We start from the raw sequence: 24024 nt of genomic DNA, 5'->3' as shown, positions 1-24024 counted from the left end.
ATGTGTGTTTAGACAGAAGTAAGTCCTACAACTCCCAGCATCCCCCAGCCAGCCATGCTACGATTGCACCCTTAGAGATGTTTTCAGTCAGGCCCATCCTTCCAGACTCTGGATCATTCTTACAACCCTTCTTTGTACACCCCCCCCCCAACATTTTATTTTCAAATGTAGATACCAGAACAGAGTGCAGGATTCCAGGAACAGTTCTATATATGCCATGAACAGAGCCTGCCCTCCAACAGACATGGGGTGGTCTGTTTTCTTAGTTAAGGCTAACATTAGCCTTTTATATTGCAGAATATTATAAACAATAACGCAGACCAATCGTCCTTAACTTTGCCTTGCAGTGGGATCTTCATACCCAATGAAATCAGAAAACTGAGCATGTTCCTACTACAGCTATGTACTTTCTCATTCCAGCTTCAGCTTGTGATTGTTCCTTCTTCACCCTGGGTGGTGTAATTCACGCTCCAGAAAATCACCGTTACTGTGATGCTGGTAAGTTTCACACCTCCTTAGCAGCAGTGTGAAGGTGCACATAAAAGAACAAGATCCAACCCCTTTTTTGTCCCTCTAGGACAGCCCTGCACAACTTATGACCCACCACGCTGAACACATCCCCTCAGCCGAGTATGATGCTGCCTGCCGTGATACCCTCACCCGTATTTTTGCTGACCCTGAAGTGCAGCAAAACCAGTAGCTTTACCAAGGGAGGGGAGGACAAAACGTTTGGTTGGCCCATGCAGGAGTCGGGCTCTCAGCAGTCCTCCTGACTGGCTTAGTTGTGTCAGAATGAGCACGGCCCTCCTCCCTTACCCTGTTTGCACACCTGGAACCCCTGCACATAAACAGATCCACAAAGCTAGGGATCCTCCTGCAGCCCCTGTGATTCCGGTATCTATGCTGGGGGCAGGGCAAAGACACATCTCCATGATGACAGCCAACGTGGTGCAGTGGTTAGAGTGTTGGAGTAGGACCCGGGAGACCCGGGTTCTAGTCCCCACTCGGCCATGAAGCTCACTGGGTGACTTTGGGCCAGTCATTGACTCTCAGCCTACTTCACAGGGTTGTTATGGGGATAAAATGTGAGAGGAGACAGAGCATGTATGCTGCTTTGGGTTGCTTGCAAGAAGAAAAAAGGCAGAATATAAATGTAGTGAGGCACACAGTATATATATGGATGGTGCAGCAGCATGTAACAGCACTGCCTCTCTCCTCCTCACCCACATAATTAGTGGATAGGATTGCCCTGCAAAACATCACAATAAAAGCAGTCGGCAGAAATAAAAACAAAACAAGCAAATAAATACAGTCTGCCACTGAGCCCCTGACCCTAAAGCACATGCCCAGGTCTCTGATACAAAAGAAGTGAATCAGATGCCTCAAGTTTAAATCCCACAATACCTCTCTTTAAACATACACATACTATCCCCTGAATAAAAGGAAAAACAGGCAGGTGCAAGTGCCAAGAGAGGTACATTTCCACAAGAGGTATGCCTACATAGGTTCACCATGTGGAACATGTTCACTATGTTCACCAAGTGGAATGGTGAACGTAGCTGGCTGGATGCACATTTGACTATTGCTGTCTGTGCTGAAATGTCTCACAGCCCATGTTGGAGCTGGACCCATCTGTCCTGGACAACTTCACCTGGTATAGTCTGAGAAGGGACAGGAGCCATATTTGCCCAAAGTTCTAGCAAGTGCGGATACAGTGCTGGACTGGGGAGACCTGGGTTCAGATCAGATCCTTGTTAGCGTTGAAGCCCAACTAGCTGACCTTGGACCAGTCATTTTCTCTCATCCTACCTCATGGAGCTGCTGCCTCCCCGACTTCACAGGGAATGGGGAGACATGTTACATGCAGCACTTTGAGCTCATTGGGTGAAGAACACTATAAAAACATAGTAAAACACAGTACCACATCATGCCTGCTCCTAGATCAGGTCTGATCAAGGGACAACTCATCAGGCCCAACTCAGCCCACCAGCCATTTATGGCAGCTCACCAAGGACTTCATAAAACTACTGCTTTTGCTGCATTTCAGAGTCAGCAAAAATAGGGGCAAGGGTATCTTGGCAGGCAGCATCATACTTGGCTGAGCAGATGTGTTCAGCTTGGTGGGTCAGAAGTTGAGCAGGACTGTCCTAGAGGGATAAAAATCCCCACACCCTCCCCTTTAGAGCTCAAAGCAAAGCAAGATGGCAAGAAGACTCCTCTATAGATGTCGACCAAAAGGACAGATCTGGAAGAATTAAGAACCAAGAGGAAAGAAAGTTATCTGAAGAGAAGCGCAGAGAGGGAGATGTTTGTTCATAAGCAAAGTGGAATTCACTGTACCGATGCTATACTTGGGCTGCAGAATTCAGTATTCTGAGAAATGTTGCTTGCCTCAGGTGGTACGCAATGTTAGCTTTACTTGGAGTAGGAACACTGAAATGAATGGGACAAGTAAAACTTACATTAGATACAAGCTTTTTTGCTTCTAGAAAAGCAAGGGCAACCATACAACACAAGACGGGTAGGCATGCTTAATCCTATTAAATACTAATGGGCTGAAGGCTGTAAAGACTCTTTTGGATTGGGCCCCAAATTTCCAGCCCTTATGTGAAGCTTGAAAGTATCTGAGAAAGAGCCCCATAAAACTTGAAGAACCAGATGTGGGTCTGAGTATAGGGTGGAGCAGAATCAGAATAACTTATGCAAAATAAGCATGTGTGTGTGCATATCACACACACACACACACACAGCAAAATGAAACTCTTTTTAATACATTGTTGTTGTTGTTGTTGTTAATTGGATTTTTGTGATTTGCTCACCCACCATAAAGCCCAGGAACTCACTTTTTAAATGAAAGCCAATTCCCTCAGAATTCTAATGCAAGCTTCTCACTCGGTGACCTAAATTGGGATCCCAATCAACTCTCTGGGAAGCATAGGAGAAAGGACTGAAAGTGGTGCAGTCACACGGCATCCTGTATTTAAACAAGCTACCAAATACTTTTTTTAAGGCAAAAGAAACACTTTGTCCAAGGTTTGCGACTGGCCTTTGCCCCCTGCCCCCCACCCACAAATAAATAAGGGTCTCTCTGAAGGCAGGAACTGAGACACTTCTAATGACTAAAATTTAACTTCTGTGGAAGGGTTTCAAAGAAATAAGACAACTGAAAAGAGCTACTTAAGTCTAGTGGGATGTTGGCTTTTTTTTTTTTAATCGATGCCTCACATGAGGAGAAAAAAGGGGAGGGGGAAAAGAAATTACCAAAACAGGCTGTATGCAATAAAGAAAAATTTATAGGTGTGTGCCGTCCAACCACCAGTAAGATAAATATTGGTTTTATTCTGTGAATCCCACTTCAGCTTCAAGAGGAGGGCTTCTTCGTTGCTCTCTTATTTGATTACATGCAGGTAGAGGAGTGAAAAGCAAAATAAGTGAATAAAATGTAACCAAATTTCGAATTGTGAGGTTTAATTGGGAAAGGATACAGAGGCAACAATGTCTCAGGAGAGAACATCGCTTACATAGAAAACAGACCAGATGAATAGGAAACCAGGAACTCTCATCTCTACGTCCATGTCAGCAGGAAAAGATCCCATTTCTTTTTTCCTGAAGCACTGAATGCTTCAGGAAAGGTATATAACCATGTAAAAATAGAAAGAAAAAAACCTCCTGCCCCTCCTAAGATATCCCTCATCTTTTTTAGATATCCTCCACTTTTGGGAGAAACAACTATTTCTAGCCTGGTTAATTTTGCCAGTGTTAACTAGCCTTTCAGGGCACGTTCTTAAGTTCAACCCACTCTTACTGCAGTGAGTTCCACAAGTTAACTGCATCACAGGCAATAAAAGCTTTCAGGCTATTATATTATGTTTCATCATGCTGTGACATGCCTAAATTGCTTTGGCTATCATTGCAACTTGTGATGCTTTGCTAGATGGAAGCTCGCTTGAACCTCATAAAGCAGATAGGATATTTTCTTTATTTAAAAGATTCATAACTGCCTTTGGAAGACCACAAACTTTGAGCTACCAGAGTAGATGCCTGCAGATATTGCAGAATGGAGTGGGGTGGAGTAAAAGAAAACAGCATGTTACTTCTAGACAAAAGAGAAGAGGAAATAAAGTTGGGGTCTAGGATGCAGAACGTGGGCAACAAACCACAGACTTGCAATTCCACTCTGTTACTTGCATGTCCTGTCTCAATTTACAAAAAAAACTAACAAAATCCTTCCCCTTTCTACTCACTTGCAGATAATCCTTAGCTCACCACCAGCGAGTGCTTATTTACACGTCTGCATTAAAGTTCTTCTCAGTAGTATTAGCAGTGGGATTCGGTTTGTATTTATTTAATGAAAAGACGGTTGTCTGTTTAGAGCAGGGATAGGCAACATGGTGTCCATGGGCACCAATGTGCCCCCAGAGACCTTTCTTGGTGCCCACCAAGGTGCCATGCCCCTCCCGCTTAAAAATAATAATAATAACAACAACAACAACAACAACAACCACCCAGTCCCTTACTGGAACCTGGGATTGCTGTGAAATAGCTTTCTGTTGGTGCTGAAAACTGTGGGTTCAAAGGACTTGTGGGGCTCAGACCCCACCTCTGCCTTGTAATCAGTCCTTTGGGCAAGTTACTTGTCCGCTGCTATACCTCCCATGGCAGCCATTTTGTGGGGGTGGCTGGGACAGTTTCTCAATTTGCCAGATGTGCCCTCAGCCCAAAAAGGTTGCCTACCCCTGGTTTAGAGCCACTCTACCAGCCTGATCCTTTGAAGCAAGCATCACTACGTTCAGTGGAAATTACTCTCCAGTAAGCGTGTGCAGGACTGAACCCTAAATCCTGGCAATTAAACAAAAAGAGAGAAGATACCTGCAGCCACTAAATGTCTTCCCCTGCCATAATTACAGGATCTACTGTAATTTGCCACAGCTCCTGTATGCCAAGATTTATTTATTTCAATATATTTGGACCCCTGCTTTTCTACACCAAATGCCTGGAGCAGCTAAAAAAAAATACAGTTTTAAGTGCTGCATGTTGAAAATGGAGGCCCCAGTATGGGTATCAAAACACTGGGTCAACAGGCAACCTATACTCCCAGCTCTATAATTAGTTTGGGAACATTTCAGGAGCTGGATCTCAGTTTACCTACCTCCATCCTAGCTATGGGAATATCCCCTGTTCTCAACTGCATTACCCACCAAAGGCAGCTATAGGAGCATAAGGAAGAGAATGGGATCCACTTGTACACATTCCTTTTTGTGGACACTAATGGAGCACCCTCTTCGTTGGCTCCCAGCAGTGCACAAGGCAAAGATTTGCAAACTCGGGTGAAGCTAACAGCCCATTCCCATTGTCCATTCCAAGCCCTTCCCAAGCGGCATGTTTTGCACGTGAATCTCTCATTCTCCCTTAGTGCAGCAAGCCCGTCCAGACATCCAGCAGAGACACTGGCAGTATATGTTAGGAACTCTCTCTCTCCCACTACTGTCTCGCACACAGAGGAAAGGATCGAGGGAGATCTGCTTGCCAAAGATGAATTCACCCCTTTCCGGGAGACAGCTGAGTCAGCCCTGACAGAGATGAGCTATCATAAATCTGCTCCTGAAAAATACGTTTAAAAAATGCTGTAATACCAGGGTGTTTTAATATTTAATTAGGCTATCATCACACTGCACATGGCTCTTTCTCTTTCTCTCCCTCTCCCTCTCAGAACACACAGACAAAAATGCACAATATCAAACTGGACACTCCTGAAGCCCATGCGAGACGGTATGCGGACATTCCCAGCAAGTGTGCAAAACAGATGTTTCTCTGCCAGCGCAGTCATCCATCCCACGCCATTCTGGAGTCCTGAAACAGCCCTGTAGGAGTAAGTCTCCAATCCCCTACCCTCTTTTCTCCATGTCCAAGCACACCCCAGGGATGTGGCGTTTGTCAGGACGAAGGGATCATTTTCATGGAAAGCTTTGTTATGGTGCAAGCAGCAGTGATAAACGACTTCTGGGAAATATTCTTCCTTTTGCTTGTCTCAAGGCATTCACACGGCATGGTCCGCAAACTTCTCAGGACCCAAACGTTATGAAGGAACCAGCCTCCAAATCACAAGATTTGCTTAAAATTAATGAGATTTCAAAAACAAGGGGGAAAAATAAGTGCATCCCTTTTAATGCTATTTGACATCCAACGGACTCCAGCGCAATCTTGGGCCTGCTGCAGGGTAAGTGGCTTATCTACTGCAGCTGGGCAGACCTGGGTCATAAGAACATAAGAGCTGTCTTGCTGGATTGGACCAATTATCCATTTGGGCCAGCATTCTGTTTCCAACAGGGGCTAGTCAGATGCCCTCGGGAAGTTCACACACAGAGCAACATGGGAGACAGCCATTCCCTATTTGTCCCCTGCATCTGTTAGTCAAAGGTACAGTGCCTCTGAGCATGGAGGTTCTATTTGGCTATCATAAATCCCTAGAGCAGCCTTCCCCAACTTGGGTCTCTGCAGATACTTTGGCCTACAACTCCCATTAGCCCCAGCCAGCATGGAAAATGGTCAGGGATGATGGGAGTTGTAGACCAGAACATCCAGAGGTCACAGGTTGGGGAAGACTACCTTAGAGCATATCCCTGAAGAACTGCAGTGCCAGCACTGCAAGTCATGACTTTGCACATACACAACACAGCAGTTGATTCATATGATCCTAACCTCCATGCTTAGGATCGAGCGATAATTTGCATGTTCAAATTTTCCAGTCCCACTGCAGAACTTCTACACATTTCTTCAGCCAACTGCACAGAACCCCATACCTGTCCCACTTAAATGAATGGGGTGTACACAGCTGGAGCAATGCATGGACATTATCCATGAGTAAGGTGAATGGCTTTCCTTTCCCCCACCCACCAACACAAAGACTTCAAGGAAACCCACCTGGGCTACCAAGCTATCTTCCTACATTGATCAACACCTTTTTTTTTTTTTAACCTGGGCAGATAACTGTGTTTGAGAAAACAGGTATACACAAATATGCAAATACTTATTATTACATTAACAACTGCTTACCATAAAATCCCAATCCAAATCACATGTTATCTGTTCTGCTTCAGTCTCTCTCTCCCAAACACACACACACACACACACACACACACACACAGCTTTAGATCACACACAATTGCTTGAATTTACACCTCTGACTTTCACTGAGGTGACTCACAATTGTACAATAAAACCTCAATACATCAAAGAGACATCGGTTGCAAAACCAGAGGCCCCCTTTCTGAAGCAGAGCCCCAGTGCCACAAGTCTCTGGCTCTATTTCCTACCAAATTTTGAAAGGAAGTAATGGCACATCCAGAGCCCCTTAGCATGCAAGCCCCTCCATCTCTTGCAGTTGCAAGCATGCAAATGGCATCTCTGGGAAGATCCACATAATAAAATTAATGAACAGATGAAACTGCTCAACTGTAATTCTGCAAGATTTTGGTTTCTCAAGATTCTGCTTTCTTTCTGCCTGACACATGTGTCGTTACCTCCCCTTCCCCATCCTCTCTGTAATCTTCAGAAGGAGTGCCACTAATAAGGAGTAGACAAGTTAATCTCAAAATCTGTTTTAACTTTGACACACACTTTTATTTTTCCTCTTTTTTTAAAGGGGAAAAAAATACACAATTCATGTTCTAGGGAGTCTGCCGGTGCTGGGGTGGTGGTAGATAGGAGCAAGAGGAAGCACTTGTGAAGGGTAGGGGGTTCTCCTGCCAGGATGATAAATAGGTAAATGAAACTTGGGGAAATCTTCAAGCTTGCTCCATAAAAGATGATGGGTTATCATCTCACACTGCAACTGGCTGGCTGTAGCTGGGGCGGGGGGGGGGGGTGTTCTCGACCTGTGCTTCTTTAATGACGGAGATGAAATCTTAAAGTAATTTTTTTTAAAAAATTTTCAAGGCAGCTTGCCTCAAGATCTATTCACTCCCACCCAGGGCCGCTTTTGTTCCTTTTTGCCATGCTCAATGGACTCGCCTTGGAGACACAGCTGCATAAGAGTGTGCGAGAGAGATCAAGGGATCCTGCCTCTCTGAGCCACCAGCCTCGGGTGACGTGGGCTCTCGGCTGCTTTTCAAGGTCTTGGAAAATTAAAAGCAACAACTCTCTCCTCCTCTCTCTCTCAAAATGTTAAAGCAGTATACAATCCCACCTGTTTAGGACCCATCGCTTTCCCAGTAACGCCATGCTCTCCCTCCCCATGCTGCCCCCCATCTTTTAAAACAGCTTCTGATCCCACTTTGGAATTTAATCCATTGAGACAGCTGTAGGGAAGGAAGGAGAGACAATTGCAACTTTGGCACTGAATGCAACCATCTGATAGGCAAAAGAAACAAACAATTTACTAGGAAGACTTAGCCCAAAGAGAGCTGACACCATCTCCTTCACATCCAGCCATTTGCTTACACCCAAGAGATTGCCTGCACAGAACTCCCACTGTTTCTTATGCAAACCCCTTCCCAGCAAAGCAATTTGCTGCACTATCCAAAAGTATTATTTAGTGTATTATGCTGAACAGAAAACATTGCTGCATACATAGAATAAGCGTACACTGTATTATATACAGTAGGTTCTCATTTATCTGCCTGGTCTGGAGGACATCCAAATTGTATGGATAATCAGAGGCTTGGATAAATGGGTGTGCTATTTACATTCAGAGTTGTGTTAACATGTAGCTACACGGAAGACCCACCGTGAGTTTTGACAATTATGAGCTCTAGCTAACCGAGGCTTCGGGGAAATGGAGTTTCTACTGTATTGCACTATTAAAAATATCCAAGAGGGAGAAAAGCAATTCAGGCCCATTGCACAATATTAAGTTTGCAGGACACAAATGTCCTAAGTGCTCCACTCCTATCCTGATCTTTCCCACTTTATGTATTCATCCAGAGCATCGAAATGACATTCTAGAGTAAATACAAAAGGGACAACCTCCACTGGTAAGTGTACCAGAGGGAACCCAGGGTAAATTTTACTAATCTACCCCGTCTAAAATTCAGCACCCTCAAGGCTTCTCCCTTTATGATATTCTTACAGCTACAAGGTGATTGTCAGCCTGTTGTAATAGCCTTTCTGGTCACCTGAGAGAATTTTAATTGCTCAAAGGCTTTACTACTATATGTTATTAATTATGACACCCTAATTAGACTTTTCAGCTATTTCAACTGTTTTAGAAGGATGACCAAGACTTGGCCCTGTAGGTCTGAAAGCACAAAAGTACCTTGTTTGCTATTTTTGCAGATTTGTGGTGTGTAAAAAAAAGGAAAAAGTATATACTGGTAATAAAGTCCTCAGGAGTACAGGTGGTATATGCAGGAAGCACAACATTTTGAGCATGTTTAAGGCTGGAGCACACACAGTTGAAGCAAATCTTGCATTTCACACCCAGCCCACAAACTCTGTAATTATAATGTGCAAAACAGAGGTCTTGTGTCATTGTTTTCTATTCCTTACAAATACAACTTTACTGGGAGGATTCTTTAATGTTGAACTTTATGGATTGTTTCCATTTGGTATCCCTTGGCTGATGGAAGGTTCATTGATTAAGCAGGAGCTTCCAACAGCTGAATGGGGAGGGAGCTGATTTGGGACAATTCCCCTTCCCCCTGCCCCCACGCCACCTCCCACAGGCATGGGGGTCAGCAGAGAAGAGGGGGGATAGCTCAAAACAACCCTTTATACCTTTTGTATCAACCCTATGTATATCTTTTGGATACAACCCTATATACCTTTTGGATCAACTGAAATGTAGTCTCTGGTAATGTGGTCTGAGCACATCAAAATTAATGGATATTTCTTAGAAATAACATAAATCAATAAGCCACAAATTAAAGCAATATATTACAAGAGGTTTTGTTTTTGTTGTAGTAGTTGTAAATTAGGGAATTAAGAATACTTTGAACCATTCAGACATGCCCACATTTTTTTTCTTATATTCTCAAAGTATAAAAAGATGCATGTGAATAATTGTCTACAAAAGCACAAACATGTTTTATGTGTGATTTTGACTTGCTAAATCTGCCTCTGCTTTGATTCGATATTCAGATCACTGGACAGAAACCAGTTATTTATCATTTCATTGATATGGAAACTGAGGCATAGGGAGATTTACACACAAAAAACTCCAGAGTTACAATCTAGATGTCCACATACACTTCTGATCCTGATGATACTTTATGCATTTCTGTTTATGACTTTGGGAGCAAAAACCTATAGAGTTTGTGACAACCACTGAGCTACATGCAATGAACAAGGCCAAAAGCAACATGGATTTTCTGCATTGTCCAAGTGGTTAGAGTTGCTTAGAACTTTCTGTTTATAATAAGAGATATTGGGTTATATCCAGTGGTATGTGAGCAGACTTCTGCTTGTGCGATAGGATGTCCCCTTGTTCTCCTCCCCTTTGTACGGGAGCAGATTTAGGGCATGCATGGTGTGTTCAGGCAGGGCGGGGGGGAGGGGAGGGTGGTCCCACCAACAATTTCCATTCTGCTGGCAGATGGCCAGCACTGGATGCAACCCATTGTAGGTGATACTTGCAAGAGAGATATACAGTAGCAAGAAGGAGAGGAATATGGAAGACTTTTTAAAAGACAAAAGTCTTAAAGAGTTTTGTCCGTATTCTCCCCTATGAGCCTACACGTGCCCTGAGATCTTCAGGGGAAGCCCTCCTCTCCATCCTGCCATCATCACAGGCACGCCTGGTGGGAACGCGGGGGAGGGCCTTCTTGGTGGCTGCCCCAAGGCTCTGGAACTCCCTTCCCAGGAGGCGAGAGTGGCACCCTCCCTGATATGTTTTCGTAGGCATGCAAAAACTTTTTTTTTCCAGCAGGCCTCTGGGGATAATTAGTCTAGACCTGTGAAAATGTGACATATGGATATTATTTTTGTTGTTGTGGTTGTCTTTTAATATTTTAACAATTTTAATATTGATGATTTAATTATATTTTTAACTTTTGTACAGTTGTATTTATATTTCTATTAATAGGTTTTAATTGTAGAAGTTTTAACGTTGTAAGGCCTCCTTGAGTCCCAGTATTGGGAAAAAGGCGGGATATCAATAATAATAATAATAATAATAATAATAATAATAATAGTTACTTTTTACATTGGTTGGCAAGGCTTATTTTGCATAATCCTGATGTAAAGACATCAGTTGACCAGTAGTTTCAACCCTGAAGTTAGAGAAATGGAGATGAATTATAATGTAGAAGGAACTGGCCAAGACAGACGAGTTTCTGTATCACCTCCTATAAATTTATCTCTCTCTCTCTCTCTCTCTCTCTCTCTCTCTCACACACACACACACACACACACACGGAGAATTACCATAAAAGCTCTTTCTGATGCTTGCCTGTAAGTAAAAAACCAACTGGTAGTTTTATTTTATTATTTATTGGGAATGATTGGTGTTAATTAGTTTGGGCTAATTAATTACATGCCGTATTTTAAATGTCAGTTCCCCCTACACATTACTACACACACCACACTCCTCCCTAATTTTACACACCAGAGGCAAAACAGTGAAGGGAATGCAATTGTGTTACAATGTAAAACTGAAATGATAGGGAAGCAGTTTTCATAGCTAACAGGGTCTCTCTCCGTCTCTGTCTCTCTCTCTCACACACACACACACATGCGCGTGCAGAGTGGCAACTAGTTGGAGTGCTTGGTGCATTCATTATTCTTAATATGTTCCTGTTTTAAAAGCACTCAGCTAGAAAAGTCTGTCCTTAAAGAGGAGGAAGAGAAGGAAGCCAGAAATATTGGGAATTTTGGCTCTGAAGACCTCTGGTTTAATGGGTAAAGGGCTCTTTTGTGAGTGGGTATCGCATGGAGAATTGAAGGGTAGAGAGAGAAGCTGTGCTTTCACATTATTTATGCGTGCAGTCTGCACTAATGGCATATGCAAGTTGACAGCATACATCCTATCAACTTGCTGAAGTGTATCTTGATTGTTCAAACACACTCTTAAAGGTGCCCGATCATTTATCAAATTAAAATAACTGTGCTGTGTTTCAAAGGGCTCTGAATATCTAAATTGTGTTCTAGCATTCCTAATACCCCCTGCATTTCAACATCTCCTAGTCTCCTCCCACCTTTCCAAGCACTCCAGATACAAAAGGGGGGGCTATAGGGAAGAAAAAAAAAAGAGGGGAACTGGGGGAGGGAGCAAAGCAGTCTCCCCCCCCCCACTCCACCCTGTTCCGTGTTTGCCCAGATATCTGCTATTTCATGATTCTGTCTTTTTTTGTTCTCTGTTGTGTCACAAACTCCAATACGAATCTACTAATCCAGCAGGAAATGATGGACTCCAGAAGCCTGACCAATTAAATTTAGACTCATGAAAAGCTTGGTGGCTAGTAAATTATAATTTTTATTAGCTTGAACAATGTTCCTGTAAGAAAAAGTGGAGTCTCTCCCATGAATGGTTCTTGTATAATTTATTTAACTTCACGAGCCTTGCCAAAGCCTTGAGTATTTTTAGATCTTTCTCTTTTAGAGTTTGGCATTTTTCTTCCTTTTTTTATATATATAAAAGAAAGTGTGAGTTTCTGAAGGGATATTTTTAGGCTTCTGTCTGTTATTTTAAACAACCTTCTTTGCATTTGGATTCCCATATGTTGAACAGCCTCTACTCCAGGGCTAGGCCTGTTATGAAGAAACCATGGTGTAAATTTTGCATTGGAACGCTTGTCCTGCACATGGAAATACTGCCTTGGCTCTAAATTAGCATCATAGTCATATGTGCGTGCGCACACACACACACACACACCCTAGTTGCTCCCATGGAAAAAAAGTCTGCTCCTTCTATGAATAATTAGACATGACAGTGGAGGAATTCCCAGTGGGATAATGTACACTTCAAATTTGAACTTTAATTTGTGTGCGTATAGATATGTGTGTGTGTGTGCACGCATGCGCACACACGCTCACGTACAACCAGAACTGCCTTGTGTAACCATGTGCGCCTTGCAGTTCTTGTGCAAAAGATCAGCGTTGGCAGTTCCTAGCTGTTATCTCTGCATTGCTTTTGATGTCTCATGCTACTTGTCATTTATAAGTAAAGATGGTTAGAGTCTTTAGAACATGCCTTTGAACAGTAACTCCTTTAGCACCTATTTAATGTAGTAACTGTGTTGCAGAAACATCTACTGGTGTCATATAGTTAATGAGGTATTTACTAAAATGCATTTTCTTTAAAGGGGGGGCACCAGAGGTGGGGGTGGGGACCTTGTACAGGGTCTGTCTCCCCAGGAATTTGTTGTCTCTCCCTCTCATTGCATTTAATAACTAAATCTACATGAAACTATATTACCCCAAACTAAATCTACATAAAACTCTATTACTCAAAAAAATAAAATAAAATTCAAGCCTAGAACTCCTGCAACTGTTTCTCTTCAAAAGATGTGTCTGTTTAGAGATCCTTTCCCATTCCTACTGGAAGGCTATGTCCATTCCTGCTGACTGTCATTCTTTTCTTTTCCTTTTTAATTACTTATGCTAAGCATATATGTTTTAATTTACGTATATGCACAAGTTCTTTCAAATTTCTATTTCTAGCCAACCTTTAAGAAAAAATTGAACAAGATGCAACTACCTTGCTTGGGTGTGTGGGGAGGGATAACATTTAGGCCTCCCTCCCACCCACCCTTCTTGGTAAGACTGTCTCTCGCATACTAAGTAAGAGTCAACAGCAATGTGAAAATCCAAACAGCTCCAGGCAGGAGTAATGATGAATAATGCTGCTAATATCCTTCTCCCTCTCTCTCTCTCTCTCTCTCTCTCTCTCTCTCTGTTTTTCCTTTTTCTTCCTTCCTTCCTTTTTTAAAAACATTTTCACAGCTTTGACTTTGGACCATCTGTATTAGAGACGTGCACGCACGCACACACACAAATCTAATGCTGTGCAAAAAATGAGACAAAACATTTTAATTGCACCTTTTGTGACAAGGTTACTATAACAGTGCTTTACCATAAAATTTCTACAGCGGGATTATAAAACTATCAGCACTCTGCTTTAAGAAAAACAATTTGCTAAACGTTAAAAGCTAACTTCAAAAATCCAAGGTCTCTGTGGCCAGCTTTAAAAAAAGAAACTGTTTGAGGGGAGGAATAAGGAGGGTACAACATATCTCCATGGGGGAAGAATTCCAGGGTGGAGAGAGTGTTAAAATACATGCTAGATCAATGAATGTATGCCTTGTGGAATTTTGTCCGAGTAGACGTAAAAATTAAGCACTCTCTTGTAGAGCACTTCATGTTCCAGACAATTCCTGGTGGATTTGCTTTGCATCCGGCCTCTTGGAATTCTGCGTTTAATTTTTTGTTTATGCCATAGCTGCCTAAAAGGGTCGTAGGTGTCCAAGATGCAGGTTAGAAACAGAGCGTGCCCCCTCCCAACCTTTTGCTTTTAACAGGTAGGCCTCAACTCTTTTAATAAGCCATGGATGTGATATACTGGGAAGTTCTCCTACATGTCTCCATGAAATGAATGGACGTTACACAGGGACTGTGTAACACTGTGTCTTGCTTGTTCAAAATGTAACACTAAGAGAAGATGTTAGGCAGACATAACTGTCCTTTACATAACAATAAATAATAATAATAAAGCTGGCTAAGATCCACTACAGCCTAGTCTGTATTTTCACTGTTGTGACCTCTGGTTTTGGAGAGGCCTTTCCCTGTATTATAATTGCACATCAGTGTCAAGATTCTATCAATAATTTATTCTGCAGAAATTGTCAGCTTCTTGAACGTAAAAGAGGGGGGAAAAAACATGCACCCAACCAAAAATGTTAAAACACATTCTAAAGAAAAGACTGTATCAACAGAATTCCCCCCCAATGATATTTCTAATTATGAACTTAATCAAAGTTCTCATAAACACAGACACATACACAACACAATAGAAGAGAAAAATAAAAGCGATCAACAGAAGGATTTCATATGGCTTGGAAGCAGGAAAAGAGGTATTGAATCCAGACTATGGAAGAAAAGCACAAAGATTGACACAAATCATACTCCTCATCCAATTTGCTTGGATTTGCATTTTAAAATTCCTTCCTGGTGTTGCTGGAAACGAATAATTTTGTAAACTTAACACCAGTGAGCATCTTCTATTTTGTTTAAAAGGAAGGAAGGAAGGTTGGTTAAAAAAATAACTGGGGAAACCCCTGCAAATCTATGAATCAGTTATTTCAAATAAAGCACAAGTGTGTCTAGCTTGTTGCATTTGTTAGCACTTTTAACATCTCATAATGCTAAAAGCCTATGAGTAATTTTGCATTTTGCTATGTTTTTTTTCTTTAAGAAATGTTTGCGCTCCCAGTTGATAATTTTTACCCATTCTGGTCTACCTCATGCCATCCTTTTTAATCCATGTACTAATTGTAATCCCATTAAAGCAGATATAATTTTATTAGCATTCACAGTTCATCAAGCTAGCAATAATGGCTGTTAGTGCTGAGTTTAGAGAAAAATAAGAACTACAACACATTTTTTTGCTCTGATGTTTAAAGTAACTTATAAACAAAACTTAAGTGGCTGTGTGTGGTTTTGTAAATCTAAGATTAAATCCATACCTCCATAAATATCTATCACATACACAAAAAATGAAGGTGCACACTACATATTCAGGGACTGCCACGGCATTTGAAAATCAACCATATGACAAAATCCTTGAGGACAAAAATACATATATCGACTTTGGGTTAAATATAGAGGCTGGTTGGGTTACACTGAAAACAAATTCAAGCATTCACAGTGGAAATAAAATGTTTCTAACTCTGAACCATCTATTCCAGATTTTTTTAATTGGTCCTATTTCCAAAAATAAATGCAGCTAAGCAAGATCCAATCCCTGAAAACATAAAACATCTATAACACTCAGAAACAGAAACAAAATATTAAAAGCAATATCCCCTTACTCAGCATTTCCTTATTCCTTGCCTCAGGAAAATTCTCATCAAGGGAAGTTTTTGCGTTCCAATCTCTTTGGGGTTTGGTTTTGTTCTCTCCCTATCAATATACAAAGATGTTAATGAAGACCGCCAATACAGATCTCGCCTCCAATGAAATCCTACATTTTGAAGTCTGGTTACTAGAAATCTTGAGTTGCTTGACCATATCGTGGATGCTTAGTTTTGCATTTGATCTAACATCCAGCAATCTGACTAGTTGATACCTGCTATTTTAGCCCCCCCCCCCCGAATTAATTGATTAAAAAGGATGCCATAGACAATCTCCAAAAGAATCTGGCATGTACAACCTCCCCGATTTTTCTTGCCAAACTTTGTGTCTTTAGCAGGATACCACAAGCACTTGTTAAAGCTAACACATGCACTGCAAACCCATTCTCACCCTGACACTTCAGGGCTTTATATAGAAACAGGATTTTCTAGTCTTACACCACCCGCGCTATTAACGCTAACCCTGCACATACAACTACCCCTAATCTGAAAGAGCATAGCCGGCTCCTGGGTCACCCTTCCCTGGCAAATAACAGCTTTTTTGTTCAGACGGAAAGTGCCTTCTTGTTCATGCAATAGAATTTCTTAAGGATGTTAATGCAGAAAAAAGGTCCCCTACCCCCCCCCCTTTCTTCTGTGGGATTTATTTTCCTTCAGTTCCAGCAACGGGGTGGGGTGGGGTGGAACGGCCCTGACTTTAACCACCTCTCCCCTGTCACTAAAAAACCGAATAAAATCAAAACAAAGACCCCCACCACGAGGAGTATTGGCTACAGGGGCCGGCATATTTTGCTCCTTATCAGGCCGGTACATCCAGATTTGCTGGAAAATATACAGCCTCTTCCTCTCACACGCACACTAAACCAAACTGCACGTGTGCACCCATCATTTTGAATTATTAGCCCGGGGCAAGAGGGCCATCTCCCCCTCACTTTGGAGAACCCCATTCCGCAGAGCCCATATAAAAGATACGGCCAAAAGAGAAAAGAAAAAAAGTGCCTGCCTGCCTCCCTCCCCCGCCCCCTTCCGACCCTACTGAATTATGAGGACGATTGTCTGTCTCCCCCTCGCTAACGTGCCTGCCTTTGCTTACAGAGGCGACGGAATCGACGCCGTGGCCTCCATGTAACCGAAGGCCTCCTCAGGCCTTGTTCGTTTTCTTCTCCTCCTTCCAAGGCTTTTGTTATTGTTGCGATGTTAATGCATTGCAAGAGGGAGAGAAAGAGGCGGAAAAATAATAATTTCAAAAATAACGTAGCGGAAAGGGCAGTTGCAGAGAGCAGCCAGCCACCTTTCTTGCTGGTGGCTCTGTTCATTGCAATGCACTTCCTTCCTTCCTTCCTTCCTTCCTTCCTTCCAGCCGTTGAATAATTCTGCACACCGATGTAACCAGAGCAAGGATCGATCAGCTCCAAGATCGCGTTGCCGGATTTTTTCCTTAAGCTTCCGTACCCCCGCGGGCCCCTGGTCTGCTGACCGCGACCCCCTCCCTTCGCAGCCCGGAGGAGAGGCGGCCGGGCCCTCCCCCCGCCCTCTGCGGCCCGATCCTCGCCGGCCTCGCGCCTCACCCCAGCGCCCCGCACTGACCTGTGTGCGTAGCCATGGAGATGGGCGACGGGAAGTATTTCCCCGGCTGGAAGTGTCCTCCGTGCTGCACCGCCGAGTTGTGCCCGGCAGAAGCGAGGCGGCTGGAGCTGTTGCGGTGGCCCCTCTCGGCCAGGAGGTGAGGCGGGGGCGCGAACTCGCGGCCATCCATGCCGGGGCTGCGCTCCTGCACCCGGAGCCCCGGCAGGGAAGGGGGCCGAGCGCGGGACGGGCTGGCGGGCGGCGAAGATCCCCCTCCGGGGAGGGAAATCAGCGGGCGCCCGGCGCGGGGGGAGGAAGGGCCGCGCTCAGCACGAGGCGAACAATGTTCCTCCGAGGCTCCTCCGCTCCTCCTGGCACCTGGGATCCAGCCTCATTCTCTGCAAGACAAGGGGGAAGGAAGGAGGGAGAGGGGGACAGTGTGAGAAAGCGGTCGGGGCCGAGGGGCGGGTGGAGAAAAGCAAACCGGGGGCCGATCCGAGGCGCGGGGGCCGCCGCGCCGTACCAGCGCAAGCCCCGCCGAGGCGTCTCCGTGAGGCGAGACCCATCGAAAGCAGCCCCCTCTGCCGCGCCCCTGACACAGTCGAGCGAGCCCTCCGGGTGGCTCGGCAGGCCAGAGGCGGGCTCAGAACAAAGCGCCACAGCGAGCCCTCTCCGGGCGGATTTCGAGGGGCCGAGCGCCCTCGGCGCGGCCGGGCCCCTTGCGACTTGCGCGGCCGCGGGAGGGTCCCTGGCAGAGAGATGGATCGAGGCGTGAGATCCGCACGGATGAATGCGAAAAAATACCAACGCGTCCAATAACTGGGGGGCGGGGCGGGGCGGGGGTGGGCTGGGAAGGGAGAGAAAATTATGCCTTGTTTTCGAATTGCTAACTTTTTATTTGCCTGTGGAAGTCGAACGGGTTTAGCATTTGATCTGATGACTCGCTAAGAGATTTTCTCCAGGGGTGGTCAATCCTTCCTGCTCTAGTGTATGGGCAAACTAAACCTCTGCCCGGATGCCTCTTTATTTTCATGGTGCGGAGAGGGGGGTAGGTGGGGACAACGCCTTTTCCAAGCCCTCTGATTTATTAAGGTTCGATCCCTTGCCTTTGAATTGGGTTGGAGTGGGTAAGGGGATTTTCAGAGAAGAGTAGGTTTCTCCAACCGGGCTCCCCTCCCAGAATATGGACTTTGATTATGAACGCATTCTCTTGATGGGATCCAAAAGGAGCCTTCAGTGGACCCCAGCCAAAGGAAAGGGGCTTGTTGCACTTCAATTACTCAAGCCCAGAAATAAATATTTCACTGCAGACACCTTAGTGGCAAAGTCCTGCATTCCTCCTCCAAGGACAGGGGTTTAAATCCTACAACTGTATTCCTAGACAAAACAGTTATGTAAGGTCCTTCCTGTGCATTCATTCCGTTTACACGTAAGGGTTTTTTGGCTTAGGCCCAATGTGTGTAACATTAAGCCAAGAGGAAGAGAAGATGGGATAAAAGACCTCCCCCCCCCCCCTTCAGATTTACCAAGCAGGAATGTGTTGTACTGGAAGACTTTCACTGGCTTCTGACTACAAAAATGTGCATTCCCCATATAAACAAAGTAATTGAGCTATTAATGGGGAAAACCTAATGCTTCTGCCATAGAGAGAGGGGATGGGGGAACACCCAAATTCTCGATACCCCAGCCTCCCTCTACATTTAGACAGTTAATTCTACCATCTGATCTTTCCTGGAACTCTTATATTGTCTGAAGGATCCATATCACCTCCAAACCAAAGAAGTGGCAAGACTATCCTGAAAATACTTAATTGTTAACCTTACAGGAAAGAGAATTTCTCTCTCTCTCTCACACACATACACACACACACATTAATGGGCCCTGATCATAACAGAGTAATTAACATTTTTTAATTTACTAAATACCATTTTAAATGGCTAGATTCAGTACTTCCAACTCTTAATAGTCCTGGACTATTTGGTGTTTGATTTAATCTATAACTGAAAACATAATGTATTAAGTGACTACATATTTACACAGCTGATAAGATTATATATATATATATATATATATATAATCGTGTGTGTGTGTGTGTGTGTGTGTGTATAAGAGAGAAAGAGATACATAAATGTATGGGCAGCTTTTGCATTGTAAATACATGGAATACTTAAATACAAAAGGGCAGGTTTTCTGTCTTTATTCTCCTCTCTGGAGATTATATTTCATCTCTGAACACAACTAATATTTTTTATTTTGCAGTTATAGGGAATTATTACAAAGGGCATTTGTCTTTACAATGGGGGCATCTCCCCCCTCCAGGATATACAAAAATCATCTCAAAGAGTAAGGAGGAAAATAAATGGGCTGCAGGGTGCGGGGGAGAGTTGAAGCTTGGAAGACAAAAGCTGAATTAGCAGCTTCAGCAAGTTTGGAGTTCCATACATCAACGTGAACGGAAACGTCGTGTGCAGGATTTCTCTCTCTCCCCCACCACCACCCTTTTCTCTCTAGGAGAAAAATAGAGAATTTTAAAATATCTGCTGTGGCCGACTGAAATAAACCAGCTGATTGGAAATCACGATTGTAGGCCGATGCAAAGTTTCAGTATTCGTGTTCCAGGAAGGAGCTCTCGCCACCACGTACCGCAGAGAGGGTTTGTTTCAAGATCGTGTCCATTTTGGCAAGCGCAAATGCCGAAGGGAAAGGATGAAATCAGGTTTCCTCCAGCCCGGTAAACAGCGGCTTATCTGCAACGCGGGGACCTCCGGATCCATTCATCATCGACAACAACAACAAAAAGGGCGGGGGGGGGGTTGAAGTAGCCTTCGACCTTCTCCGGTTTGTCTCCAGCGCAGCCAAAATGAAGGCGATTCTTTAGAAGAACAAACCGCTGATGAGAGCGAGAAGGTTTAGAATCAATTGGAGAATTCAGAGGTTGCAAAGGAACAAAAGGATGTTGCAAATTTGCACGGTTCGGTTCCAGTGAGTTACGCCCCCTCCCCCCTTTTTTAATTGGGGGAGGGAGAGAGATCTGGGCGAAAATGGAATAATCCAGTTTTATGGTCTTGTCAATTCTGCTACGTCTCCGGGGTTTTGCGTCTACTAGAAATATATCCTCCTCTCGGACAGTTCGAGGCAGAAAGAATGGAAGATCCGGCGGGTTTTCAAACGCTTCGGCGCATTGGCTTTCAGGCCTTGCCGGAAGAAGCGGACAGGAAGCCTCGGCGGTGGTAGGTCTTTCTGCCAAGGCACCGAAGAGGCCGCTCGAGCGGCAGCGATCGGAAAGATCTCCCGCCGTTGAGACCTAGAAAGCTTCTGCCAGGCAATGTCGGCGTAGGAAGAAAGCGAAGACAGCTGCCCTAAGAGGTTGTTCGATTCCTTTGTTTTTCTCCCAACCGCCACCCCTCCGACTATTTTATTTTTTTACATCTTTTTGGTTTTTTTTGGCAAATCGATATTTTAGTAAAAAAAAGAAGGGGGACTTAAAGAAACCAGGCCGAAGTTCCACCAACCTCACCACCAAAAACCTTCGGTTCCTTTAGAAATGCCGTTATTTAAAAGATCCGAAACGGGCGAAGGCGCAGACGTCGAAAGAAATCGGGAGACCGCGAGAGACAAAGCATGTCTCCCAGCCGCCCTATTTCAAGAATGGTTCCCGTTCCGTGGTTCAGCCTTGTAAGCCGAACCAAAACAAGCCAAGGCGGATTTTACCTCGAATCTTAATGAAACATTTCCTTACAATATGAGGAAGATGCAGCATCTCTCTCACGATGGCAAAACTGAAAGGCTTTCTCCCACGAAAAATCAGTATACATACACATGTACACACAGAGGTACATAAATAAATGAAAATACATCTTTTCCCAAGTCTTTTAATTCTTTTTGTAATTCAGAACCCCATAATGTACCGAGCATTTTCAAATGTAGTAAGTCAAGCATTTAACAGAAACCTTGCCTTCAACCACCTATTGTGATTTAATTTTTAAAAGGGGAGCATATACATTTGCATGCATTCTTTTTTTAAAAAAATGCTACAATGCCTTTGTTTGTTTTCTTTGCAAAAGCAGCCATTCACGGCTCTATTAAAAAAAACAAACCCAACAACTAGAATTTCAGTAAGAAATATGGTAACAATCGTGGGTTTTGTTAGTACTACCCAGAGCTGGGTACAATATTTCCATGAAATAGTAATCATCAAAACAAAACAAAAAACATGCACATATCTTGCAGGTTTTTCTGGTTAGAAGCAAAATACATCTCCTTTCCACAAGGATGTTTTTTAAAGTATTTTTTAATTTAGTTGAGGAATGGATACACTTGTTACATATTTCAATAACTAGGTGCTTGAATTGGTTTAAAAAATAAAAATAAGATCAAAACCATTTCTGCCAGCAATAGTTTTTGATATATATATATATATTTCAGAACTGACCACCGGGAGGGTGTATTTGATTTTAATAATAGTAATAATAATAATAATAATTAAAAACAAATAATGCACGTTTCAAAAAATACTAAATAAATTTCATTTACTTACTGGAGGGAGGGGTGTTCCTTTGCACAGAGGGAACGCAATACAATTAAATCAGTGAGTGGGACTTTGCTGTATTCCTATTGGTATTTGCACTGTGCTGACTGTTGCACTGTAAATGCACTGGCTGCTGCTCCTTGCAGAAAGGAAAAAAGACCCTGTCGCGGGCTCCAGCTTCCCCAACCTCACAGCTCAGTCCTGCAAGCAACTCTCCCTGCATACTAATAAGCTCGTGCCACTCACTCAGGCTGAGCACGCTCGCTGATTGGACGCCTGGTCCTCTACGGTAATAAGCTCGTGCCACTCTCCCTGCGTAAACAGGCTTCCCAATAGGCTGGCGTGGGACCAGGGACCTGCCAATCAGAGAGCAGCAGGGCTACTACTCAATCCAATGGCGCCTAATTCAAGTCCCTACAGTTGCGCAGCGCCCCTCGCGCAGCTTCCCTTTGCTTAGCTGAATGGGGATGCGTAGCAATGTGAGGAGGGAGGGAGAAAGAAAGAAAAAGCTTTGCGGAATGGGGAGGCAGGGAGTCTGCCAGAGCGCTGCTCCGGGCCACACACACACACCCGCCAGCTGGGTGGTGTGGGGGCTGTTTCTTGTTGTTTCTTTCGCTTTGCTAGACTGGACGGTGCGCTGCAACCGCAGCACCGAGTAGTCCTTGTACAAATCAGTATGTGGAAAGTGCCTTGCTTACGACGGTGCCTGCCTGCTCTCTCCCACCTTTTAGCAAACAGGTCTCGCCAATACAGATTAAAAAACGACGAGATTGACGGTCGAATAGGTCCTATATTTCATCGAGTCCTCAGTGCTTGAGTGTATGTCTTTAAAGAACTCCAGGACATGATTTCCCTGGGATGTGGGTGGGAATCGCCTTGCCAACTCCCTAACCGTCTTGCATATTCAGGAAAGTCCCTTTTCTGTGTTCTCACTAGGACTTCTGCACTAAGGCACATGTAAACTCCTAGGTAGGGTGCTATAAATCGAGATCTATTTATACAGTGATTCTTTAGCCTCCCCTCTCTCCCCCCAACACTACACATCACATTGAACCCATCCTCCAGCCAACGTAAAAGTAAAGCTCCTTCCAACGCATCCCCCGCTCCATATTTTGATCACACTTCTCTAGATGGTCCTTTACACCAATATATACTTCTCTCAATTGGTTGCTATTCAATTTCTAAATAGGATACTTCATTTTCATTTCTCCTACCTGTACTGACACTTCTTCTAAAAATCTATTTTTAATCAGTAAATGCTGCATGCGCACGCACAAGCCACACCAAACGCAGCCTCAGCCGATTTTGCACCGGCCATGGAAAGGTTAACCACATAGCCTTCGGTTTCTTCCCCCCCTCCGCCCGCCCGCCTTCTTCCAACCCTCCCTTCCCCACTTCCAGGAGACGCCTTGATTGGTTGGCAGTCCCCCAGCCCGCTGTCCATCACCCAGTGTAAACAAGGCGCTGATTGGCTGCTCGCCAGTCCGCACTGGGCTGCCTGAAAAAAGCAATTACTGGCCCCGCGGTTTGCAGGGGGCCCGGGGCTGGTTTGATGAAAGGAGATAAGCTGGGGACTGTTTCCAGCAGCACCCCCCCAATATACCCCCCACCCCCGAGGCAGAGCCTACTGTCCCTTGAGCCAAAAGAAGGTCAAAGAGTGGAGAGGATCAAAAGGAGCAAAGAAAAGGGGAAACGGACTGAGTCGCTATTAGCGATTCTGAAAGCAAAGCCATTCATTCAAGGCAGGTTTGGTGCATCGGGCACCGGGGGATCGGGCTGGGGGTGAAGACCAGCCTCTCCTCCCTTTGCAGAGTTGGGGAGCAGGGACCGTGCCGCTGCGTAGGACGGGCAAAACAGCCGGGAAATGGACAGCCTTTAAGGGAGCGGGGGAGGCAGAGCAGAACGGGGGGTGGTTCAGTACGACGA

The 24024-nt window shown here is 44.2% G+C and overlaps 1 protein-coding gene and 1 long non-coding RNA gene across 7 annotated transcripts in view; one reads left to right on the top strand and one right to left on the bottom strand.

Annotated features, from left to right (window-relative positions):
* BAHCC1 (BAH domain and coiled-coil containing 1) overlaps positions 1–22506 on the bottom strand; it is a 108691-nt gene extending 86185 nt beyond the window's left edge. For 3 of the 6 annotated variants that reach the window (XM_084837608.1, XM_084837609.1, XM_084837610.1), the window contains exon 1: positions 17592–19838. In XM_084837608.1, the coding sequence (XP_084693734.1) occupies positions 17592–17760 (169 nt within the window). In that variant the 5' untranslated portion in view covers positions 17761–19838. Of the gene's footprint in view, positions 1–17097; positions 17349–17591; positions 19839–22107 lie in introns of those variants that run through there. The other 3 variants (XM_084837607.1, XM_084837606.1, XM_084837605.1) reach the window with 3 other exon arrangements.
* On the top strand, positions 17680–21431 carry LOC146353909 (uncharacterized). Its single transcript, XR_014788212.1, has 2 exons — positions 17680–17727; positions 19830–21431. It is a non-coding gene; the product is annotated as an uncharacterized LOC146353909 (long non-coding RNA).
* Positions 22507–24024: the final 1518 nt, after the last annotated feature.

The sequence above is a fragment of the Heloderma suspectum genome, chromosome 2 (genome assembly GCF_057233095.1).
Source record: "Heloderma suspectum isolate Gila_16-S chromosome 2, 16-S_ref, whole genome shotgun sequence".
NCBI classification, from domain to species: domain Eukaryota; kingdom Metazoa; phylum Chordata; class Lepidosauria; order Squamata; family Helodermatidae; genus Heloderma; species Heloderma suspectum.
This window is presented reverse-complemented; position numbering and strand designations above follow the sequence as displayed.